The sequence below is a fragment of the Podarcis filfolensis genome, assembly GCF_964270895.1.
Source record: "Podarcis filfolensis genome assembly, chromosome: 10".
Lineage (NCBI taxonomy): Eukaryota > Metazoa > Chordata > Lepidosauria > Squamata > Lacertidae > Podarcis > Podarcis filfolensis.
Genome location: NC_139612.1, coordinates 64,090,586 through 64,109,201, shown reverse-complemented (window position 1 = coordinate 64,109,201; position 18,616 = coordinate 64,090,586). Strand labels below are relative to the sequence as shown.

At 45.2% G+C, this 18,616-nt stretch overlaps 1 protein-coding gene across 50 annotated transcripts in view; it reads left to right on the top strand.

Moving 5' to 3' along the window:
* CELF2 (CUGBP Elav-like family member 2) overlaps nt 1–18,616 on the top strand; it is a 541,589-nt gene that overhangs the window by 333,441 nt on the left and 189,532 nt on the right. For all 50 annotated transcript variants that reach the window (XM_083572850.1, XM_083572830.1, XM_083572829.1 and 47 more), the window contains one exon: nt 17,145–17,341. In XM_083572850.1, coding sequence (XP_083428976.1) covers nt 17,145–17,341 — 197 coding nt within the window. The remainder of the gene's footprint in view (nt 1–17,144; nt 17,342–18,616) is intronic.

Sequence of the window (18,616 nt, the reverse complement as noted above, 5' to 3'; positions counted from 1 at the left end):
TGTAGAGATGCAAGCTTAGAAATCATTACTGTAATTTAAAGTGAAATATAGGTCATTGCCGCGTGCAAGGCTGACCAGGCAAACTGAACGCCTGCTCAATCTGCTGCCTGGGGGCGAAATGTTGATGGCCAACCTCAAGGCCTCTGCTGCTCTTGCTAATGACCAAACTTGGACCACAGCATCTCCGAAACAGAGGGACTTATCCTCTGACAACATTCTGCCCCAACTAGGCATTGTGGCAGGCATTTGATATTGCAGATGGGTCAAAAAGGGGGGGAAATCCAGATTAAATAATTGGAGAATACAGGCTGGGATTTTGATGTTGCGCATAAACAGAGCAAGTGTCTGCGTTTTGTTGTTTTTAGTTGTTTAGTCGTGTCCGTCTCTTCGTGACCCCATGGACCAGAGCACGCCAGGCACTCCTGTCTTCCACTGCCTCCCGCAGTTTGGTCAAACTCATGTTAGTAGCTTCAAGAACACTGTCCAACCATCTCGTCCTCTGTCGTCCCCTTCTCCTTGTGCCCTCCGTCTTTCCCAACATCAGGGTCTTTTCCAGGGAGTCTTCTCTTCTCATGAGGTGGCCAAAGTATTGGAGCCTCAGCTTCAGGATCTGTCCTTCCAGTGAGCACTCAGGACTGATTTCCTTCAGAATGGAGAGGTTTGATTTTCTTGCAGTCATGGGACTCTCAAGAGTCTCCTCCAGCACCATAATTCAAAAGCATCCATTCTTTGGCGATCAGCCTTCTTTATGGTCCAGCTCTCACTTCCATACATCGCTACTGGGAAAACCATAGCTTTTACTATACAGACCTTTGTTGGCAAGGTGATGTCTCTACTTGTCTGCATTTAGAACTGCTTTAATTTTCCCTTTGTTGATCTGCAAGCAATTGATCAAGCCTAAGTGGCCATTATCATGCATTGGTTGGCATCTGTCTGTCTCAGGAGACAATGGAAGAGCGAGCCTTCGGGGGTGAAGTCAAACCTCTGGAGGGTTGCTCTCAAAGATGTACTCTCCCAAGTCCACATTCCCATCATGCATTGGCTAGTTGTTGATAAGGGGCTCAGGGCAGGCACCAGTTCAGCGTAAGCCCCACTGTGGTACATGACAATTGCCCTAAGGCGCTCTTGTGTTATTGTTAAATGGGTGAGTTGAGGGATGTTATCTGCAGCTACCGGAATAAAACGGGTGCTCCAGGAATTCACATTAAGGTCTAGTCTGACTTTCCCCAAACTCTAATCTCCCACATGTATTGGATTCAGACTTTCCTTATCCCTGACTGTTAACCATACCGACTGGCTGGGGTTTGGGAACCGTTGCTGTACTGCAGGGGTAGCTAACATGAGGTGAGTAGCCAGAAATCATGGGATCTATAGCCAAACAGCAACTGCAGGACACAACAGTTTCTACCTCTGGCCTAGGGTTTGGACTTGGAGCCTGAGATCTTTTGCATGCATTTCAGTTGTTGGCAGATACCCTGAGAGGTATGTGATTTATATCCCCATTTTGCCAGCTGAGGCATGAAACGTGAGGGATTCTAAGTTGCCCAGAGCCGCTCAGTGACCCAGCAGCTGAGCTGGGATTTGAACCTCAGCTTCTCAGGTGCTACTGCAGCATGCGACCCCACCCCCACCCCCCAGGTTACATTGACGCTGAGGGATGGGGTGCATGCATGCGTGCGCTCACATGCATTGTAAAGGTTATTTTGTTTGAAGTACACTCGGGCAACATGCTGATGAAACATGACAGTTTGGCTGCAGGGCCTTGCTTTCTGTTTAGGAAAATCGAGAGCGTCGCCTTGTTGTCCTTTCCTAGTAAAATAAGGTCATTAGCAATGCAGTGTGCATAGTTCCTTGCAGCGGTGAAATAAGCCCAAGGTGGAAGGCTGTGAGGGGGTGCTTAGTATTGTCCCAAATAGGTATCTCACAAACAAAGCTGTTTTTCCTTGAAATCTTCCCTAGCCTAAACTCTGATATTCTCATTAATAATCCCTCAAGGGAATGCAGTGAGTTTGTTTTATCCACTGGGCAGTTGTATCTTCCTGCCCTCATCCATGTCTACATGGAAAGCTTCTGCAGGCATTATAAGCTGTGCCTCCTTCTTCCAAAGGGCAAAGGCAAGACGTGAGCCGGTTGGCATCTCGGTCCCTTTCTCCATGTGTGCAGCAAAAAACAGGAAGCTTCCAAAGGGACTGGAAGCAGAACAATGAAAGGATGGGAGGGATGGTAAGAAAGCATGTTTTGGGCCCTGCTGGTCCATCTTAAGGGAAGTTCAGAGAATGTTAAGGTGTGCTACCTATTTCTTAGGCTAGAAATAAGTTAGAGAACACATAGCATGCCTGAATTTTGAATCGCTGTTTCACTGAAGATAGAGTTGCCATACGTACATCTCCCGGTATGCCCCACGGAGAGCCTCAAGGTCCATAAATAGCAACACCCTAGTGGTCCCGGGCCCTAAGGAAGTTAGATTAGCTTCAACCAGAGCCAGGGCCTTTTTAGCACTGGCTCCGGCCTGGTGGAACGCTCTGTCTCATGAGACCAGGGCCCTGCAGGATCTGATTTCTTTCCGCAGGGCCTGTAAGACAGAGTTGTTCCGCCTGGCCTTTGGCTTGGAGTCAATTTGATTCCCTCCCCCTCTTTCTTTTTTCTTTTTCCTTTCTCCTCCTGTGATGAGGCTGTATTTTAATATTTTATTGTTTCAATATTTTAATGTTTTATTTTAATCTTGTTTTTAAGTTGTATTCGTTCAACTTGTTTTTATTATTGCTTGTTAGCCGCCCTGAGCCTGGCCTTGGCTGGGTAGGGCGGGGTATAAATAAAAATTATTATTATTATTATTATTATTATTATTATTATTATTATTATTATTGGAAATGTCCGTTTTGGGAGGCTCGGGAGGCTCGGGCTCGGGCTACACTGCACAGGGCCATCTTTAGCATATGCACTGCCGGGGTGCAAAGATCCACCCAGTGTGCGCCCCCCCCATTGTTAGTGGCCCCGAGGTCACTGCACTCCACCACTGGGCCCGAAGGCAGCATCTTCCTGTTCCAGCGACAACCTCCTGAGTTTCCCCTTCGAGAGGGAGGCCAAACTTCTAAGGGGGTCGGGAACCCGGCGGCAGCGACATTGCATTCTTTTGCACTCCCACCCAAGGGTTGCCTTTGCAGTTTTCGCATTTGTTCCTCCCAGCGGCAGGGGCCTGGCGCCCCGCAGAATTCAGTGCCTGGGTGCCCTGCACCCCTTGCACCCCCGGGTAAAGACGGCCTTGGGTTTGCACACCATGACCACTGCCAGCCCAAGCTGGGGAAAGAGGGGAGTGGGTGCTCTGCACACCACAGACGCTGCCAACCCAAGCCAAGGAAAGAGGCGCATGGCCGCAGCAGCAGCTCCATGCGCCCACATACCTCTTTCCCCAGCAGCTCAGTCTGTCCTCTTTTTTGCTCTTCGATATGGCAACCCTACTAAAGAAGGACCAGTAGGGTCCAAAATGCATTGGTTTAATGAAACTACCTTGGCTTCCCGCATTGTATTTTTCCCATGCATGCAAACATTTACATGGTCAGTCCAACACAGCAAGAGGTTGGACTAACTGATCCTTGAGATCCCTTCCAATGCTACAGTTTGTGATTCTTAAGATAAGGATTTTGTTCCCTTTTTCAACATGGACCTATAGATTGCTTTTATTTATTTTGCCACCGCAGCTGCAGCTTATTATTATTATTATTTTAGTTGTTAAGCCTTCAGAATTATTTTTGTGCCTTCCGATTCCTTTCAGGAAACAGGAATAAGAATGCAAACGAGAAATAATTTAGGAATGCAAAGAAGATGGATGCGAATAATGTGTGAATCAGCAGAAACGGGGAGAATAGGAAGGAGATGAATGTGCATAATAATAGCAAGCAAATAGCAAGAATGCGAATAATCGTAAGAATGTGAATAATGCAAATATGAATAATTAAAAAACGATAAGATGGATAGAAATAATAAGCTGGATATGCATATGAGAAGAAATAAGAGGAAATCTCAAGGGTGCAGAAAGAAAGATATTACTGGCCCAGTGTGTTGCAGAATACACTTCAGGGACACCCAAATAAGAACAACGGACATATTGTATTATATTATTATAACAATTATATAAAAAAATGCAAAACAAATCTTTAAAATATCAGCGAAAAGGAGGAAAGAACAGTAAATATATTTAACTTTTGTAATACTTATCTAGATGCTGAAAATATATTTTCAAAAATATTCAATACAAGAACTAAACAAAACAGAAATTTAAAAGTATTTAGGACTTCTGCTCTGTTTTTTTGTTCTGGGGGGTGTTGCTGTAGTATTGTTGTTTTTGTGTCTGCACCATCCTTCTCAAAATGACCCTCAGGCACAAAGTAGGGCATATGCTGTAGCTTGCATATTTTGCCTAAACCAAGCTAAGATGGTAAGGGGTGTCTGCATTTTGCTTTCATTAAGCAATTTTTTCCGTTGATATTGGGCACTTAATTAACTTCCTTTGTGCCAATTGAGTTTTCCATTCATTTAAGGGTGTGTGTGCTAGCATTCTATAGTAAGTAAAGGTAAAGGGACCCCTGACCATTAGGTCCAGTCATGACCGACTCTGGGGTTGCGGCGCTCATCTCGCTTTATCGGCCAAGGGAGCCGGCGTACACCTTCCGGGTCATGTGGCCAGCGTGACTAAGCCGCTTCTGGCGAACCAGAGCAGTGCACGGGAATGCCGTTTACCTTTCCACCGGAGCGGTACCTATTTATCTACTTGCACTTTGACGTGCTTTCGAACTGCTAGGTTGGCAGAAGCAGGGACCAAGCAACGGGAGCTCACCCCGTCACGGGGATTCAAACCGCCAACCTTCTGATTGGCAAGTCCTAGGTTCTGTGGTTTAACCCACAGCGCCACCTGCATCCCTTAGATTAGTCTAGATGAATTCTGTTGCGTTTTTACTTTTGTGAATAAAAGCTGGTCGCACTTCGCATCTCCCGTCCTCTTCCTGACTCATCAATGATCTTTCATTCCTGACAGCCCTGTGGCATATATATACAGTAGTATTTCTGGTTACGAACTTAATTTGTTCCAGAGGTCTGTTCTTAACCCGAAACCATTCTTAACCTGAGGTAGCACTTTAGCTAGTGGGGCCACGTGATTTCTGTTCTCATCCTGAGGTAAAGTTCTTAACCCAAGGTACTACTTCCGGGTTAGCGAAGTCTGTAACCCGAAGTATTTGTAACCCAAGGTACCACTGTAGATGCATAGTGAGATGATAGATGGTTTTTAGGGCAGTTATTGGATGGGAATGTTGCCTGTGCTTTTTTTAATCTATGTTTCATTTTTTTGGCGGGGGGAGCTGTAGACATTTCATCTGTTTGGAGAAGGCTCTGGCCTTCATAGTCTGTGAAATGGGTACTTTTTGGTGCCCATGCCAGTTCCCACCCACCCCCATTTCCTTTTTTTTAGTAAATCTTTATTGATTTAAACAAAAATAAAAGATCATCACGACGTAAAAGCAAGAAAAAATTTAAAAAGACAAAATAAAAGGAAAAAAGGAATGAAAAAAAGAACCAAAAATTTATACAACATCATGTCCATCAAATAAAATTTTCTGCATGAACCTTCCAATCGTTCTCATTATACTTTTTCTATTGTCATGGTTTTTTTCACAGTTTTATTTTATATCCTTTTTCATACATTCCACTGAGGTATTTGTTTCATTCATTTATTGTTCACAAGTATCATTCCAGTTCTGCTAAGATGGTATCATTTTTACAATATAATCTTATATATTCCTTAAATATTTTCCATTCGCCATATGTTTTCTGGTTTAAGGCTGCTCCCCACCCCCCACCCCCCCAATTTCCACATGTTACCTTAAACCCAAAAACAATGGGACCCATGCTATAAAATATACTGTACTTGTGAGGTGTGTCCCTCTCCCCACCAACTTCCATTTTTTTTCCCTTTGGCATCCACAATACTTAGGAAGCATCATTTTTTTCCAGATTTACTCTCCAGTAGTTATGGCAAAGAGAAGTTGAAAAGCACAACTTGTAAGCTACTTTTCTAGTATTTAAAGAACAAGGTGTCACCTTCTCCCTCTGAGGGGTTGTCACTCTAAATTAGTGTTTTTCCTCAATTAACCTTTTTAAACCTTTCAGTATGTGAGAAGCTGAGCTTTTCAAATACACCATGACACATTTCACGCTAACCTAATGGAATGCAGCAGCATGGGATCTATGGTTTCTGGGGGTTATGCAAACCACAGTGATCTTTTAACTAGAGTTCCAAAGACAGAATAATCTTTGCTGTAACACCACTAAAGGCCTTGCTCTGTAGGAGGCAGTTTTCAGGTCCATGCCATTCTTTTGGCCCTGATTTGAAAAAATAAATCAGGTTCTGTATGTGTTCTGCATCTGTTGGAAAGCTTCCAGGCTGTTCATGTGTGGGCCCCTCCTCCAAATAATGTCTAATTAATGGGAACTAATAACCTATAAATGGGACGCAGGTGGCACTGTGGTCTAAGCCACAGAGCCTAGGGCTTGCCAATCAGAAGGTCGGTGGTTTGAATCCCCGTGACAGGGTGAGCTCCCGTTGCTCGGTCCCTGCTCCTGCCAATCTAGCAGTTTGAAAGCACGTCAAAGTGCAAGTAGATAAATAGGTACCACTCTGGCGGGAAGGTAAATGGTGTTTCCGTGTGCTGCTCTGGTTCGCCAGAAGCGGCTTAGTCATGCTGGCCACATGACCTGGAAAAACTGTCTGCAGACTAACGTCAGCTCCCTCGGCCAGTAAAGCGAGATGAGCGCTGCAACCCCAGAGTCGGCCGCGACTGGACCTAACGGTCAGGGGTCCCTTTACCTTTTAATAACCTACAAGCTTCTGAAAGGGGACGCGGGAGCAGGTTAGATTTCATCAATAAAAATATTGACATGCAAGGAAAATATTTATTTACTTGAATCCTTTCTGTATATCACACACAGAGAGAGAGAATCACACACAGAGAGAATCATAGAATCTTAGAGTTGGAAGGGACCCTGAGGGTCATCCAGACCAACCCCCTGCACTGCAGGAATCTCAGCTAAAGCATCCATGACAGATGGCCATCCAACCTCTGCTTAAACACCTCCAAAGAAGGAGACTCCACTGTTTCCCTATGGATTCTGTTCCACTGTTGAATGACTCTTACCACCAGAAAGTTCCTCCTGGTGTTTAGTCCGAAGTTTTGAACTACAATTCCCATCAGTCCCAGCAAGTATGGCCAGTGGTCAGGGATAGTGGGAACTGTAGTGCATAACATCTAGAGCAGCGGTTCTCAACCTGTGGGTCCCCAGATGTTGTTGGACTACAACTCCCATCATCCCTGAGCTCTGGCCTTGCTAGCTAGGGGTGATGGGAGTTGTAGTACAACAACATCTGGGGACCCACAGGTTGAGAAAGGCTGATCTAGAGGGTGCCGTGTTGGCTGTTCCTGCAATAAAGCAATTTCATTCTCTGCCTGCTCAGTCTGTTGCTACCTGTTGATGTGCACCTGTTCCCTCTTACTAATGGTTCTCTGTCTGTTAAACAGACTTGGGTGAGATAGACCCTCAAATTGAGCACTGTCTTCTGTAAAGAAGACATAATGACTTCTCATATTGACTTCTCATCCCATGGGCTGGTGTTGCAAGCTTCCCCAGCCCTTCGGTGTAGGATCTGGAGAGGGCTTGCCAATCTCAGGGTCTGAGCTCAGCCTGTTCCTTTCAGTGCCTGAAGAAAGCTCTGGTTTGTCCAAGGGCAAATGGGCAGAGCACTTAGTAGCAGTGATGTCCTAGCAAAGTCAGGAGAAGGAACGGGAACCGCTGTTAGTAATCCAGTGCCAATCTTTGATCTTTTTCTTTCCGATGAAATAAGGATGTTGAGGATGGAAGGCAGGAAGCAGGCTTGACCTTTCCAGAATGACCAACAGCTGCCCAGTAGACTGAAGGCTCTTCTTATCCTATCCAGTAAAAATTACAGAGGTGGAAAATCTGCCAAAGTTTAGCTTCTAGGGACTTGGACCAGCTAGAATGAGACATTAAAACAACACCACATGGTTCAAAGTGCCAAGCAAAACAGATTGTTGCAACTTCAGATGACAAAGCAACAAGCACCATGCTGTGTAAGAATGCACTTCCATGTGTGTGCGTACGGAAGAAAAACGACCTTTGGGAGTGATAGCAGAATGCGCCCATTTCAAAAGGAACTCTGTGATTATAACTTGCATGGTCATCTTTCATTCTCATTAGGCATTCTTTGTAAGGCTCCCTTTGAAGACGGAGACTGTGCGACTGTGCAGCGTAGGGTCTTCAGATCTACAACCATGTAGAGAGGAGAGTTTGTGTAATTAGACTTATCTATTTTTAATTTTTTTAAAAAATATATCTGGTTTCATTGGAAGAATAGATAAATATATCTATATCCACGTCCATTTCCCGCAAATGCTGAGCAGATGTCCATAATACAGACCTTTAGATTGCACAAAGAAAATCTGAATCTGTGTGTATTTAAGTGTCCTTGCATACTGACATCTGCGCAGGTCAGTGGCAAGCGAGTTTAAGGTTGAGATAAGGCTGTTATAAAAATTGATTGTCTGTCTGCATTTGGACTATGGTACAGTTCTGGTCGCCTCAACTCGCAAAGGATGTTGCAGAGTTGGAAAAGGTTCAGGGCAATTATTAAAGAGATGGAGCAACTGGGACTTTTTGGTGGCTGTGGGAACAGGATGCTGGACTAGATGGGCCGTTGGTCTGATCCAGCAGGATTTTGTTACACTGTTATGTTCTTAGATTTGGGGCAGGGATTAGGCAGGCCGGGCTGGTGATGGATGTGATACCCCCATGTTGCATATACCACCTCTGCTTGAACTATTGCAAGGAGGAGTTAGGTGGCTACTGCTTGCTACCTCTCTCAATTTTGGCCGAATGTCTACACCAGGCTTCCTCAACCTCGGCCCTCCAGATGTTTTTGGCCTACAACTCCCATGATCCCTAGCTAGCAGGACCAGTGGTGAGGGATGATGGGAATTGTAGTCTCAAAACATCTGGAGGGCTGAGGTTGAGGAAGCCCAGTCTACACCTTTCTCTCCTCCCAGGGCCCAAAAACTTTGCTTGTGGCAAGAACAGATTGCAGAGGTTGTTGCTCCCAACTCTTCCCCAGTGGAAATTCAGAGCACTTCCACAAGCTGTTTAGTCTACCTTGGGAAGTGTTTGCTTTGTGTTTCTCTCAGATATCAGTCTGGGAACACATGTTTCTTGTGACAATGTATAGGTCTACCCTTTTTTAAGTTGGGAAATAATAATCTCCAGTTGTTGTCTCACCTTATCGCCGACTGCTGGCTCTCTGTCAACACAGCAGTGGCAACACACACATTGTTGTTGTTGTTTAGTCGTGTCCGACTCTTCGTGACCCCACGGACCAGAGCACGCCAGGCACTCCTGTCTTCCACTGCCTCCCGCAGTTTGGTCAAACTCATGCTGGTAGCTTTGAGAACACTATCCAACCATCTCGTCCTCTGTCGTTCCCTTCTCCTTGTGCCCTCCAACTTTCCCAACATCAGGGTCTTTTCCAGGGAGTCTTCTCTTCTCCTGAGGTGGCCAAAGTATTGGAGCCTCAGCTTCATGATCTGTCCTTCCAGTGAGCACTCAGGGCTGATTTCCTTAAGAATGGATCGGTTTGATCTTCTTGCAGTCCGTGGGACTCTCAAGAGTCTCCTCCAGCACCATAATTCAAAAGCATAAATGCACCTTAAAAATCATGGGTTAGTCATACTCCGGGTAGACCTATTGAAACCTCTCTGAGTATTACAGAGTTGACTGTCACCCTATCATTTTAATCCTGGCGCTACTCTTGCCTTGGACAGGTTGGGCTTCTTCTAATGGAAACGAGCCTTTCAAAGTAAGATTACTGCTGTTTGCCAATGCATCTTCATTAACAGTGTTATCGTTGCCTGACATTTATCTTATAATTTTCCAGAGCTGGCTGTTTTGTCTCTGCAGAAACCCAAATTGCAGTTGAAACGAGTCAGATAATAAAAGTGTCTACAGAGAGTGATCGCATGTGACTCGCTACCCTTGCCTGAGTAGTCTCTGATTAAGAAACATTTTGAGATATTTAATGGCTGCTGCATATCCTTGTTCCATATCTACCGTGGAGATATTCATAGGAAGTGAGGCTGGTAGGGAATAAATCAGGTCACCTGCTAAAAAAAATTAGTTACTTCGTGTTTTGGGGGTCTTTTTTTTAAGAAAAAAAAAGATTGGTAAATCTCTAGAAACATTTATCTTGTGCTTTTCTGCACATCAACCCTGTGAGGTAGGTTAGAATGGTAGGGAATGACCCAGTAAGCTTCATAGGTAAGAGACGCTTTGAACTGAAGGATGGGGGATAATTCACCAATCTAACCAATATATTACTCTCAAATGGGGCAAGTTTCCAGGGACTGCTGCTGTATACTTACTGCATACAGACAGCACTTTATGCTGTCGATGTTTCCTTGCCTGATAATGTTCATGGTTTATGCAATCTTTCACACAACATAAAAGCCATTTCTGGAAATTTAGTGGAAGTTTAGTGCTAACTTCCATGTGGATTGCTTCTGGGGGAGGGGGTGGAAAGCAGCACATTTGGTTCCGTGTTTCCAGGAAAAGCATGGAACAAAATTTGGGGCAGTATTACTTCAGTCCCCAAGAGCAGGTTGGATCACATGGGCAATAGATACAAAAGTAGTCTTGAAAGCCAAAGTCTCAAGACTTTAGGATGCTGGAGAGGGGATAGAGAGACACCTGCAAGAAGAGTCGATGTTTCTGGGATGGTGGGAATGTTCGCTTTAATAACTCTTAACAGTTGCAGTTATCTCTCTTCATCACGACTGTACTTATTCCCCCCAGCTCCTTATACCTAAGGACTTGAGCTCTTTTAAGTTCATGACTGTAAATCAATTTAGATAGTGCCTCAAAGCATAGAGTCAAGAAACTGGCGTTGGTCCAGAGTGAATTAATCTGAAATTAATTTGATTTTGAAAGGCTCCATCTGGCTGTGTTTGGAAAAGGCAGTTAGACAGAGAGAGAAAGATATAAACAAACGATCATCTGTATTCTCCTTGCCAGATGTTTTGTGGGGTGTCCCCCTCCTTGTTTAAAACCAAAAACCCTCGGGTTTTTTTAAAAAAAGTGGTGGCAGTGTTGATGATGCTAGATCTCTCTCTCTCTCTCTCTCTCTTTCTCTCTCTCTCTCTCTCAAAATGGCAATCCTATTACAGGTTTCACCAATGGAACTATTTTATTTATTCCTGTATTCTGATCGTTAGGAGATGGGAAAGCAGGGGAATCTTTGTGAGAGGCATGCGATACCAAGCTAACAAAGAGGGGGAAAGCATGGAAATTGTCAACACAAAAGGGAATGCCACAGTCTGTTTTCATTGACAAGAATCGTGTGATTTAAGCATAGCTGAAAAATTGTTGATATTCTTTAATGCAGAGCCGTTTAAACTGACATAGTTAAGGCCCTTGATCAATCGCTGCATTCTCCCTTCACTGTTGGAGGCAGTGAGTGTTTCATAAAATCATGAGATTATATAGTTGGAAGGGACCTCAGGGGTCATCTAGTCCAACCCCCTGCAAGGTGGGAATCCAGGTTGATGGGAATCAGCAGTGTTGTTGCACTCAGGTCCAGCTTGTGGGCTTTGCATGGAGAAGGTTCATCACTGGTGTCTTCAGTCAAAGGGAGCCGGGAAAGTGAAAGGCGCTTTGCCAGAGAGAGTCAAGAGTATATCATCATCATCATCATCATCATCATCTTTTTAATAAAAAATAATATTTATTAAAAATTACCAATCAAACCAAATTATATATTCCAAATTATGCAAATTATCCAATAATCAAACAACCCCAATGTTATGCCTAATTATACATTATTATTATTTTTTAGCTGACTTCCCATGGTTCAAGATTGGAGGGAATCCTAATCATCTCATAGTTCTACTGCATTTCAAAATATTACAATAATTCCCTTAATACATTCTGATGTTAATCCTAATCCTCCTCATCATCATCATTTGTACCCCACTCTCCAGCCAGAAAGGCTCCCAGTGCGGCTTACATATAGTCCATTAAAACAAAACAGTCCCTGCCCACAGGCTTACAGATATATATGGAATGACACACAAGGTGAAAGGGACAGGGAGGGAAGAGGAAAAAATAAAACCCAAGCACCGATTCTTAAACAGTTGTTCTTACAATGATCAGCTTGCATAGTTCAGGGGTGGGAGGTGCCTGATGGACCTGGTCTTTCGGGAAAGCTGATGGATGCAAAAGGTTCAGCACCCCCAAGCAGGGCCTGGAAAGACCTCTTTCTTTAAACCTGGGACTCTTGAGAGCCACTGCCAGGCAGGGCAGACAACACTGACCAGATGGACCAAAGCACAATGCAGCCTCCCATGTTCCCATGGCAATACTGGGTAGATGGCTGGTCATTGCCCTGCTGATTTAAATGGAACCAGAGGAGGCTGGTGTATGAGTTCTTGAGGAAATCAGGCTTTGCAAATTCTGATGGAAAGTGAACCCAGTTCCACGACTTTGGCTAAGGGGTTGGTCGGAACTTCTGCACCTGCCGGATTCTACTCTTCTCGAAATGTTGCAACACAGTTGTACATTTAAATTGGCATTTTGATTGGGGTTTTTTTAAAAAAAAATACAGTGGATGCTCAGATTGCGAACGTGATCCATGCGGGATGCACGTTTGCAACCCACAGCGTTCGCAACACGCGTCTGCGCACGCGTGGGTTGTGATTCAGCGCTTCTGCGCATGCACAAAGTGCGATTTAGCGCTTCTGCGCATGCGCGGCAGCTGAAACCCAGAAGTAACCCATTCTGGTACTTCCGGGTTTTGGCGGTCCGCAACCCAAAAAAACGCAACCTGAAGAGGCTGTAACCCAAGGTATGACTGTACTGTAGGCGCAGTACAGAATGATGAGATAAATAGACATTCAAAAGACACACAGACTGGAGGTGAAACAGATTCGCCCACCCTTAGGCTGGTGTTGAACCACGAAGGAGCAGGTCCTTTGCTCCCTAAGCCGTTCAATCAGTTGTTGTGGAGTGTGGGTTGTGTAGGCTGCTTCTGGGGACTCCAAAAGGTCTGGCAAGGCTCTTGGGCCTTGCACCTGACAGCCCTGCTTTAAAGCACGTCCAGCTGGGAGTTCCAGTCTTGTTTTCAAGGAAGCTATTTAGATAATGCAGCCGTGTTGGATCCGATCAACGTAGCTTTCGTTTGGGTCATGCGCTCTCGGGAATTACTAAAATAGCCTCCTGCATCTCCTAAATCTGGCTGGTATGCCCGTCACATGTGTCTGTGCCAATCTTGAAATGTGTAGCATCGTGCAGCATTTCCTGGAGTTAATTGCTTGGATTTAGTTCTCTGGAGTTGGCACTCAGCTCCCGAACACAAGCTCAGCAGTGCGAACTTCTCCCTTCCTTGCTTGGAAGGGCAGCTGCGCAGCGACGAGGACGGGCCTCCGGAAACCTCGGGCTACACAACGTGGCAATCAACATGAACAAGCAAAACCCTCTATCCAATTTTGCAAGAAGAAAACCAGAATGCACTTAAAACAACAACAGCGCTCCCGACCACAGCAGCTAAAGCTGGGATTAGCAATCCTGTTAATGCATTATCCCTCTCCCCCATGCACACATAATACATACCGCAGCATAGTCTTCCTCTCCCATCGGCCGTGACATCATCACGCCTCTCCTTAAGCTCCCGGTCGCACTCCGCATCAATGTCAAACCTTTAATCCTTTTAAAGCTCCCCATCTATCTGCTTCTGACCACACGTCCTCTCCAGAACAATTAATGAAACGGGACCATATATATATATGAAGAAGGGTTGAGGGAAGATCTACGTACATCAGGAACAAGAGGGAGAGAAAGATCTAGCTCAGTTGGTAGAGCATGGGATGCTATGATTCTTTATCGGGATCTCCTGCCCCTGTGGATCTTGCCGCCTGAGGCGGTTGTCTCACCTTGCCGCATGGGTGGGCCGGTCCTGACTGTGGCTCTGAGACAGGCAGCCTAATGAAGCAGCGCACACCCTCATATTAAGGAAAAGAAGCATTGCATCAGCCTCTCACCTGCCCAGGTGACATTTGGGGCTTAGGCAAGGGGAAGGGCCAGTTGTGAAAAATGAACCTTACCTCATGCTTCATGCATAGATGGAATAAAAAAAAAGAGCAACTGAGTCTGATCTTCAGGAAGAGGGAGGAGAGTGAGTGTTTCTTGCTGTAGGGAAAGGAGAAAAATGGAAGGGGGAGTCAAATGATTTTTCTTGGATGTCTGTCGAGGCAGAAATGGAATGGGGAGTGGGAGATCTTCCCTAAAGCGGTTGCCTTTCTGGGATCTAGGATCGAGTTCCACAGCATCCCTAAAAGGATGTCTGGAGCCCCATCCTCTTCTCCACGCCCCAACTCTGATCCAAGGGACCCAGGAGAAAAAGAGAGGCAACGTTGGGTAATTGGTTAGGCAAGCAGCGGAAATGGTGATCAAACTTCTCATCATTGGTTTTGAAACGTGTCTTTCATGCCGTTCCCCCGCTCCTTTCTGGACTTGGGAGGGCTGCAAAGAAAGGAGTTAATTGAGGCATATTAATGTGTTCAGGTGTGCTTATGCTTCGGGAGAGACGAGGCGGGGGCAGTTAAATGATTTCTCTGTGCGCAAGTTTGTAGCCCCGGGGCACGGAATGCACTTGTGGTCTCCCCTCTTCCGATATTTAATTTGTGCCTCCTTTGTGAGTGGCGCACGTCATCTTTGCGTTGTGTCTGCCGGCTTTAACCCTTGAATGAGGCAGACAGTGTGGGCACACAGGGCCATCACTTGAGGCGAAGGATGGGGAAATCTGTCAATTTCGACTCCTTTGAGTTTCTCATTATTCCAATCTTTAAATTCAGTTTTCCACATTCATTTATTTTATTTTAAAAAGTTGTGGTAACACTCACACTTTACATTTAAAGCACTATGGTGCCACTTTAAATGGCTTCCGCCAAAGGATTCTGGGAGCTGTAGTTTGTTAAGGGCGCTGAGGGGTGGTAGCAGATTCCTCTTCCTCTCAGTGTGTTACAATTCTCAGAGCGGTTTACAACCATCAATATTTCTTCACAGGGAACTCTGGGAATTGTAGCTCTGTGACAGGGATGGGGAACTAGCCTAACAACTCACAACGCCTTTAACAAACTGCAACTCCCAGAATTCTTTGGGGTGTTTCAAGGTGATATCACAGTGTTCTCAATGTATTGTGTGAATGTGGTGAAGCTCTCTGAACTGTATCGTGTTTAGGGGGTTTAATGGCGATTTATCACTGCTCCCTTTATTGTTATTGTTGATTTCATAACATTTTATATTGCTGTGAGTCGACATGGTTGGACCCTTCCCCTAAAGGTGGCATAGAACTAGTTTTATACATGAATGAATGAAATAGCTTGGCTCAGTATCACTGTAGTGAATGGAGAGCTTCTCTCGTGCTATTGCCATTAATTACACTGGTCAAAGGAAACTATCCAGTGAGGTGTGCCTCAAGGGTCAGATCCTGCTGGCTACTACTCTGCCAACCTAAACAGTGCTCATTATCTGCCTTCTGGCTCATCTTTCCTCTTGGTAGGATTTGGTAAACCTCTGTATCTTGGTGAAAGCTTATACCCAGAACAAACTTAGTTGGTCTCTAAGGTGCTACTGACTGGACAGTTTTTTTAATTTTTTAATTTATTTTGACTGTGTCAGGCCAACACCTGACTCTGTATCTTATTTATACTTTACAGGACTTAAATAGTTTTTTGGACCCCTTTTCTTTTTAGTTTATACCGTATAAAACAGATGATGGGCTCCTGAGTTGAAATAAAGCACATTCCCTTCTTTTCTTTTCTATTATAGGTAATTTATTAGCAACTTGAGTTATGTACAGTAGCACCTCAAGTTACAAAAGCCTCAGGATGCAAACACTTCAGGTTACAAACTCCACTAACCTGGAAGAGTTACCTCGAGTTGCGAACTTTGCCCCAGGATGAGAACAGAAATCATGTACCAGCGGTCGGTGCAGTGGCAGCAAGAGACCCCATTAGTGAAAGCACGCCTCTCTTCTCATCCTGAAGCAAAGTTCTTAACCTGAGGTACTATTTCTGGGTTAGCGGAGTCTGTAACCTGAAGCGTCTGTAACCCGAGGTACCACTGTACTTCTCAGAGGACCTGTGGATTGTGGCTGACCTCATACGACCTCACACCGGTGATGAGAAAAAACCCCGGAGCCAGAGTGAACAGAATTGGGTGCGCAGCCTTGTTCGCCATGAAGCAGACTGCTTCAGGTGGAAGAGTATAGGGGGGACAGATGAAGGCAGAAACTGATATCAGAATAATGTAGTGAGGTGTTGCTGTTTTGGTTTTTTTTAAGCATTGGCTCTTAAGCAAAGGAGGAGTGGAGGATGCCACTGTTTGGATTCTGCTGCAGGAAGTAAAATATCTTTGTCCCACACTATATTGGCAGCAAGGAATCTGCCTGGCCGGAGCATTTTTTTCCTGTTTTGTGCAACAATATGACACATGCAGAGGCCGGTTTTTGCATTACTCATCGGATATCTTGCCGGCTGCTTTGTATGCCCTTTCACGTGACTTTTGAGTGTTTCAGAATCCAAACACACTTGCACTGGGGGCGGATACTCTGCCGCCTCGGGAGCCCTCGTGGGGGAAGAGTGTCCTTTCACTGATTTTCTGTTCTGCCGGAGAGCAGCGTGTTTATACAGTAGCCCCCGTATGTCTCCTTAAAATGGCCTTTTCTTTTGAGAGCCACAAGCGCCGTTTTGTGACTTGAGCTTGGCACCCTCTTTGTACGTGATGGATTCAAGCGGCCGCTTGCAGTCGGAGAATAACGTAATGACACATTTTCGCTGTTGTTTGTTCACGGCATTAACATGGTATTTTGTTGGTGGTGGCACTTAATCAGTTTGGAAACGTTAGTTGTGCTCTATTTCCCTCTCCATTGACTGTTGCTTGTTATTCCTTTTCTGCTTGCAAATGACATTATTTCAAAAAACAGAAAACGTTCCCGCTGACGGCGCTCTCCTTTTCCCCCTTTCTCTCTCTCTCTCCAGTAACGGCACAGCTAACAAGATGAATGGAGCTTTGGATCACTCAGATCAGCCAGACCCAGATGCCATTAAGATGTTTGTCGGACAGATCCCCCGTTCGTGGTCAGAAAAGGAGCTAAAGGAACTTTTTGAGCCTTACGGAGCTGTCTACCAGATCAACGTTCTCCGAGATCGGAGCCAGAATCCTCCCCAAAGCAAAGGTATGGCAAGACAACAACAGTGGGGTGAGAATGAGGTTCTTGTTGGGGCAGGGGAGAGTGGGGTCCTTCTGCAACCAAAATTCCCATCACATTCATCCAGTGTTTCTAGAGATGGTTGCGTCTAGGGAGGGAGAGTAGCGTTTGGGTTCTTGCTCCCATACGGAATCGTCTGGCGGGTTGTGTGAGAATCATGAATACGGGTTTGAATTTTATTTGCAGTTTTGAGATTTCTGTTGTGTCTTCAAACATGGGGAGGGATGGAGTTAGGGCTGTGCGGCAACAATAATAATAGTAAAGGATACTGCTTCTTTCTGAAAACACAGAGGTGTTCTTTTGAACCCTAGCACATTTATAATGGGAGGAGTGAGATGTTGCTGCTGTTCAGGATTCAGGATTCTCTGTTGTGTTTCCAATCTCCCTTCCTCCACCTCCTGCTCCCACCCACCCTGCAGTCAGCATTTCATAGGTATTGAACACAACTTTTGTTTCCACCATCCCCTCCCATTACATTTTCCTCCCTCTAAACATTCATTGCACTTCTGCAAACACTGGGGGTTTCCCAGAGCCTGTTGATAACTCTCTCTTGTATATGGCTGAAGCCCTTTTGGCTGCATACGTAGGGATGGGGAGGAATTCAATTCAGTGCAATTAAAGTCTTCCCTAATCAGTGCTCTCAGAAACAATATGCAAATAGAAACCCAGCTCTTCTTCAAATTTTGCAAGGCAGTTCTCCAGCCCAAGTCAAGTGCACATAAATGCAGGTGTTGGGGTGAAGTCTACGTATAAATGTGTATATTAGTGAACGTAAAATGCAAACATGCATTACAGTAGGCAAGACCGGTTTGCAAAAAGGTCCATATTGGGCAAAACTGCACACAAAAATGTGCAGAAGGTCCCAGGTTCAGACTCAAGGTAGGTCTGGGAACGACTCCTTGCCTGAAACCCTGGTGGTCAATGGAGACACCACTGAGCTAGATTAGGGAAATGGGATAGCTCGGTTAGCATGTGGTGCTGATGATGCCAAGGTTGCAGGTTCGATCCCTGTACAAGACTCCTGCATTGCAGGGGGTTGAACCAGATCATGGGTAGGCAGACTAAGGCCTGGGGGCCGGATCCGGCCCAATCGCCTTCTAAATCCGGCTTGCGGACAGTCTGGGAATCAGCGTGTTTATACATAAGTAGAATGTGTCCTTTAATTTAAAATGCATCTCTGGGTTATTTGTGGGGCATAAGAATTTGTTCTCCCCCCCCCTTCAGAATATAGTCCAGCCCCCC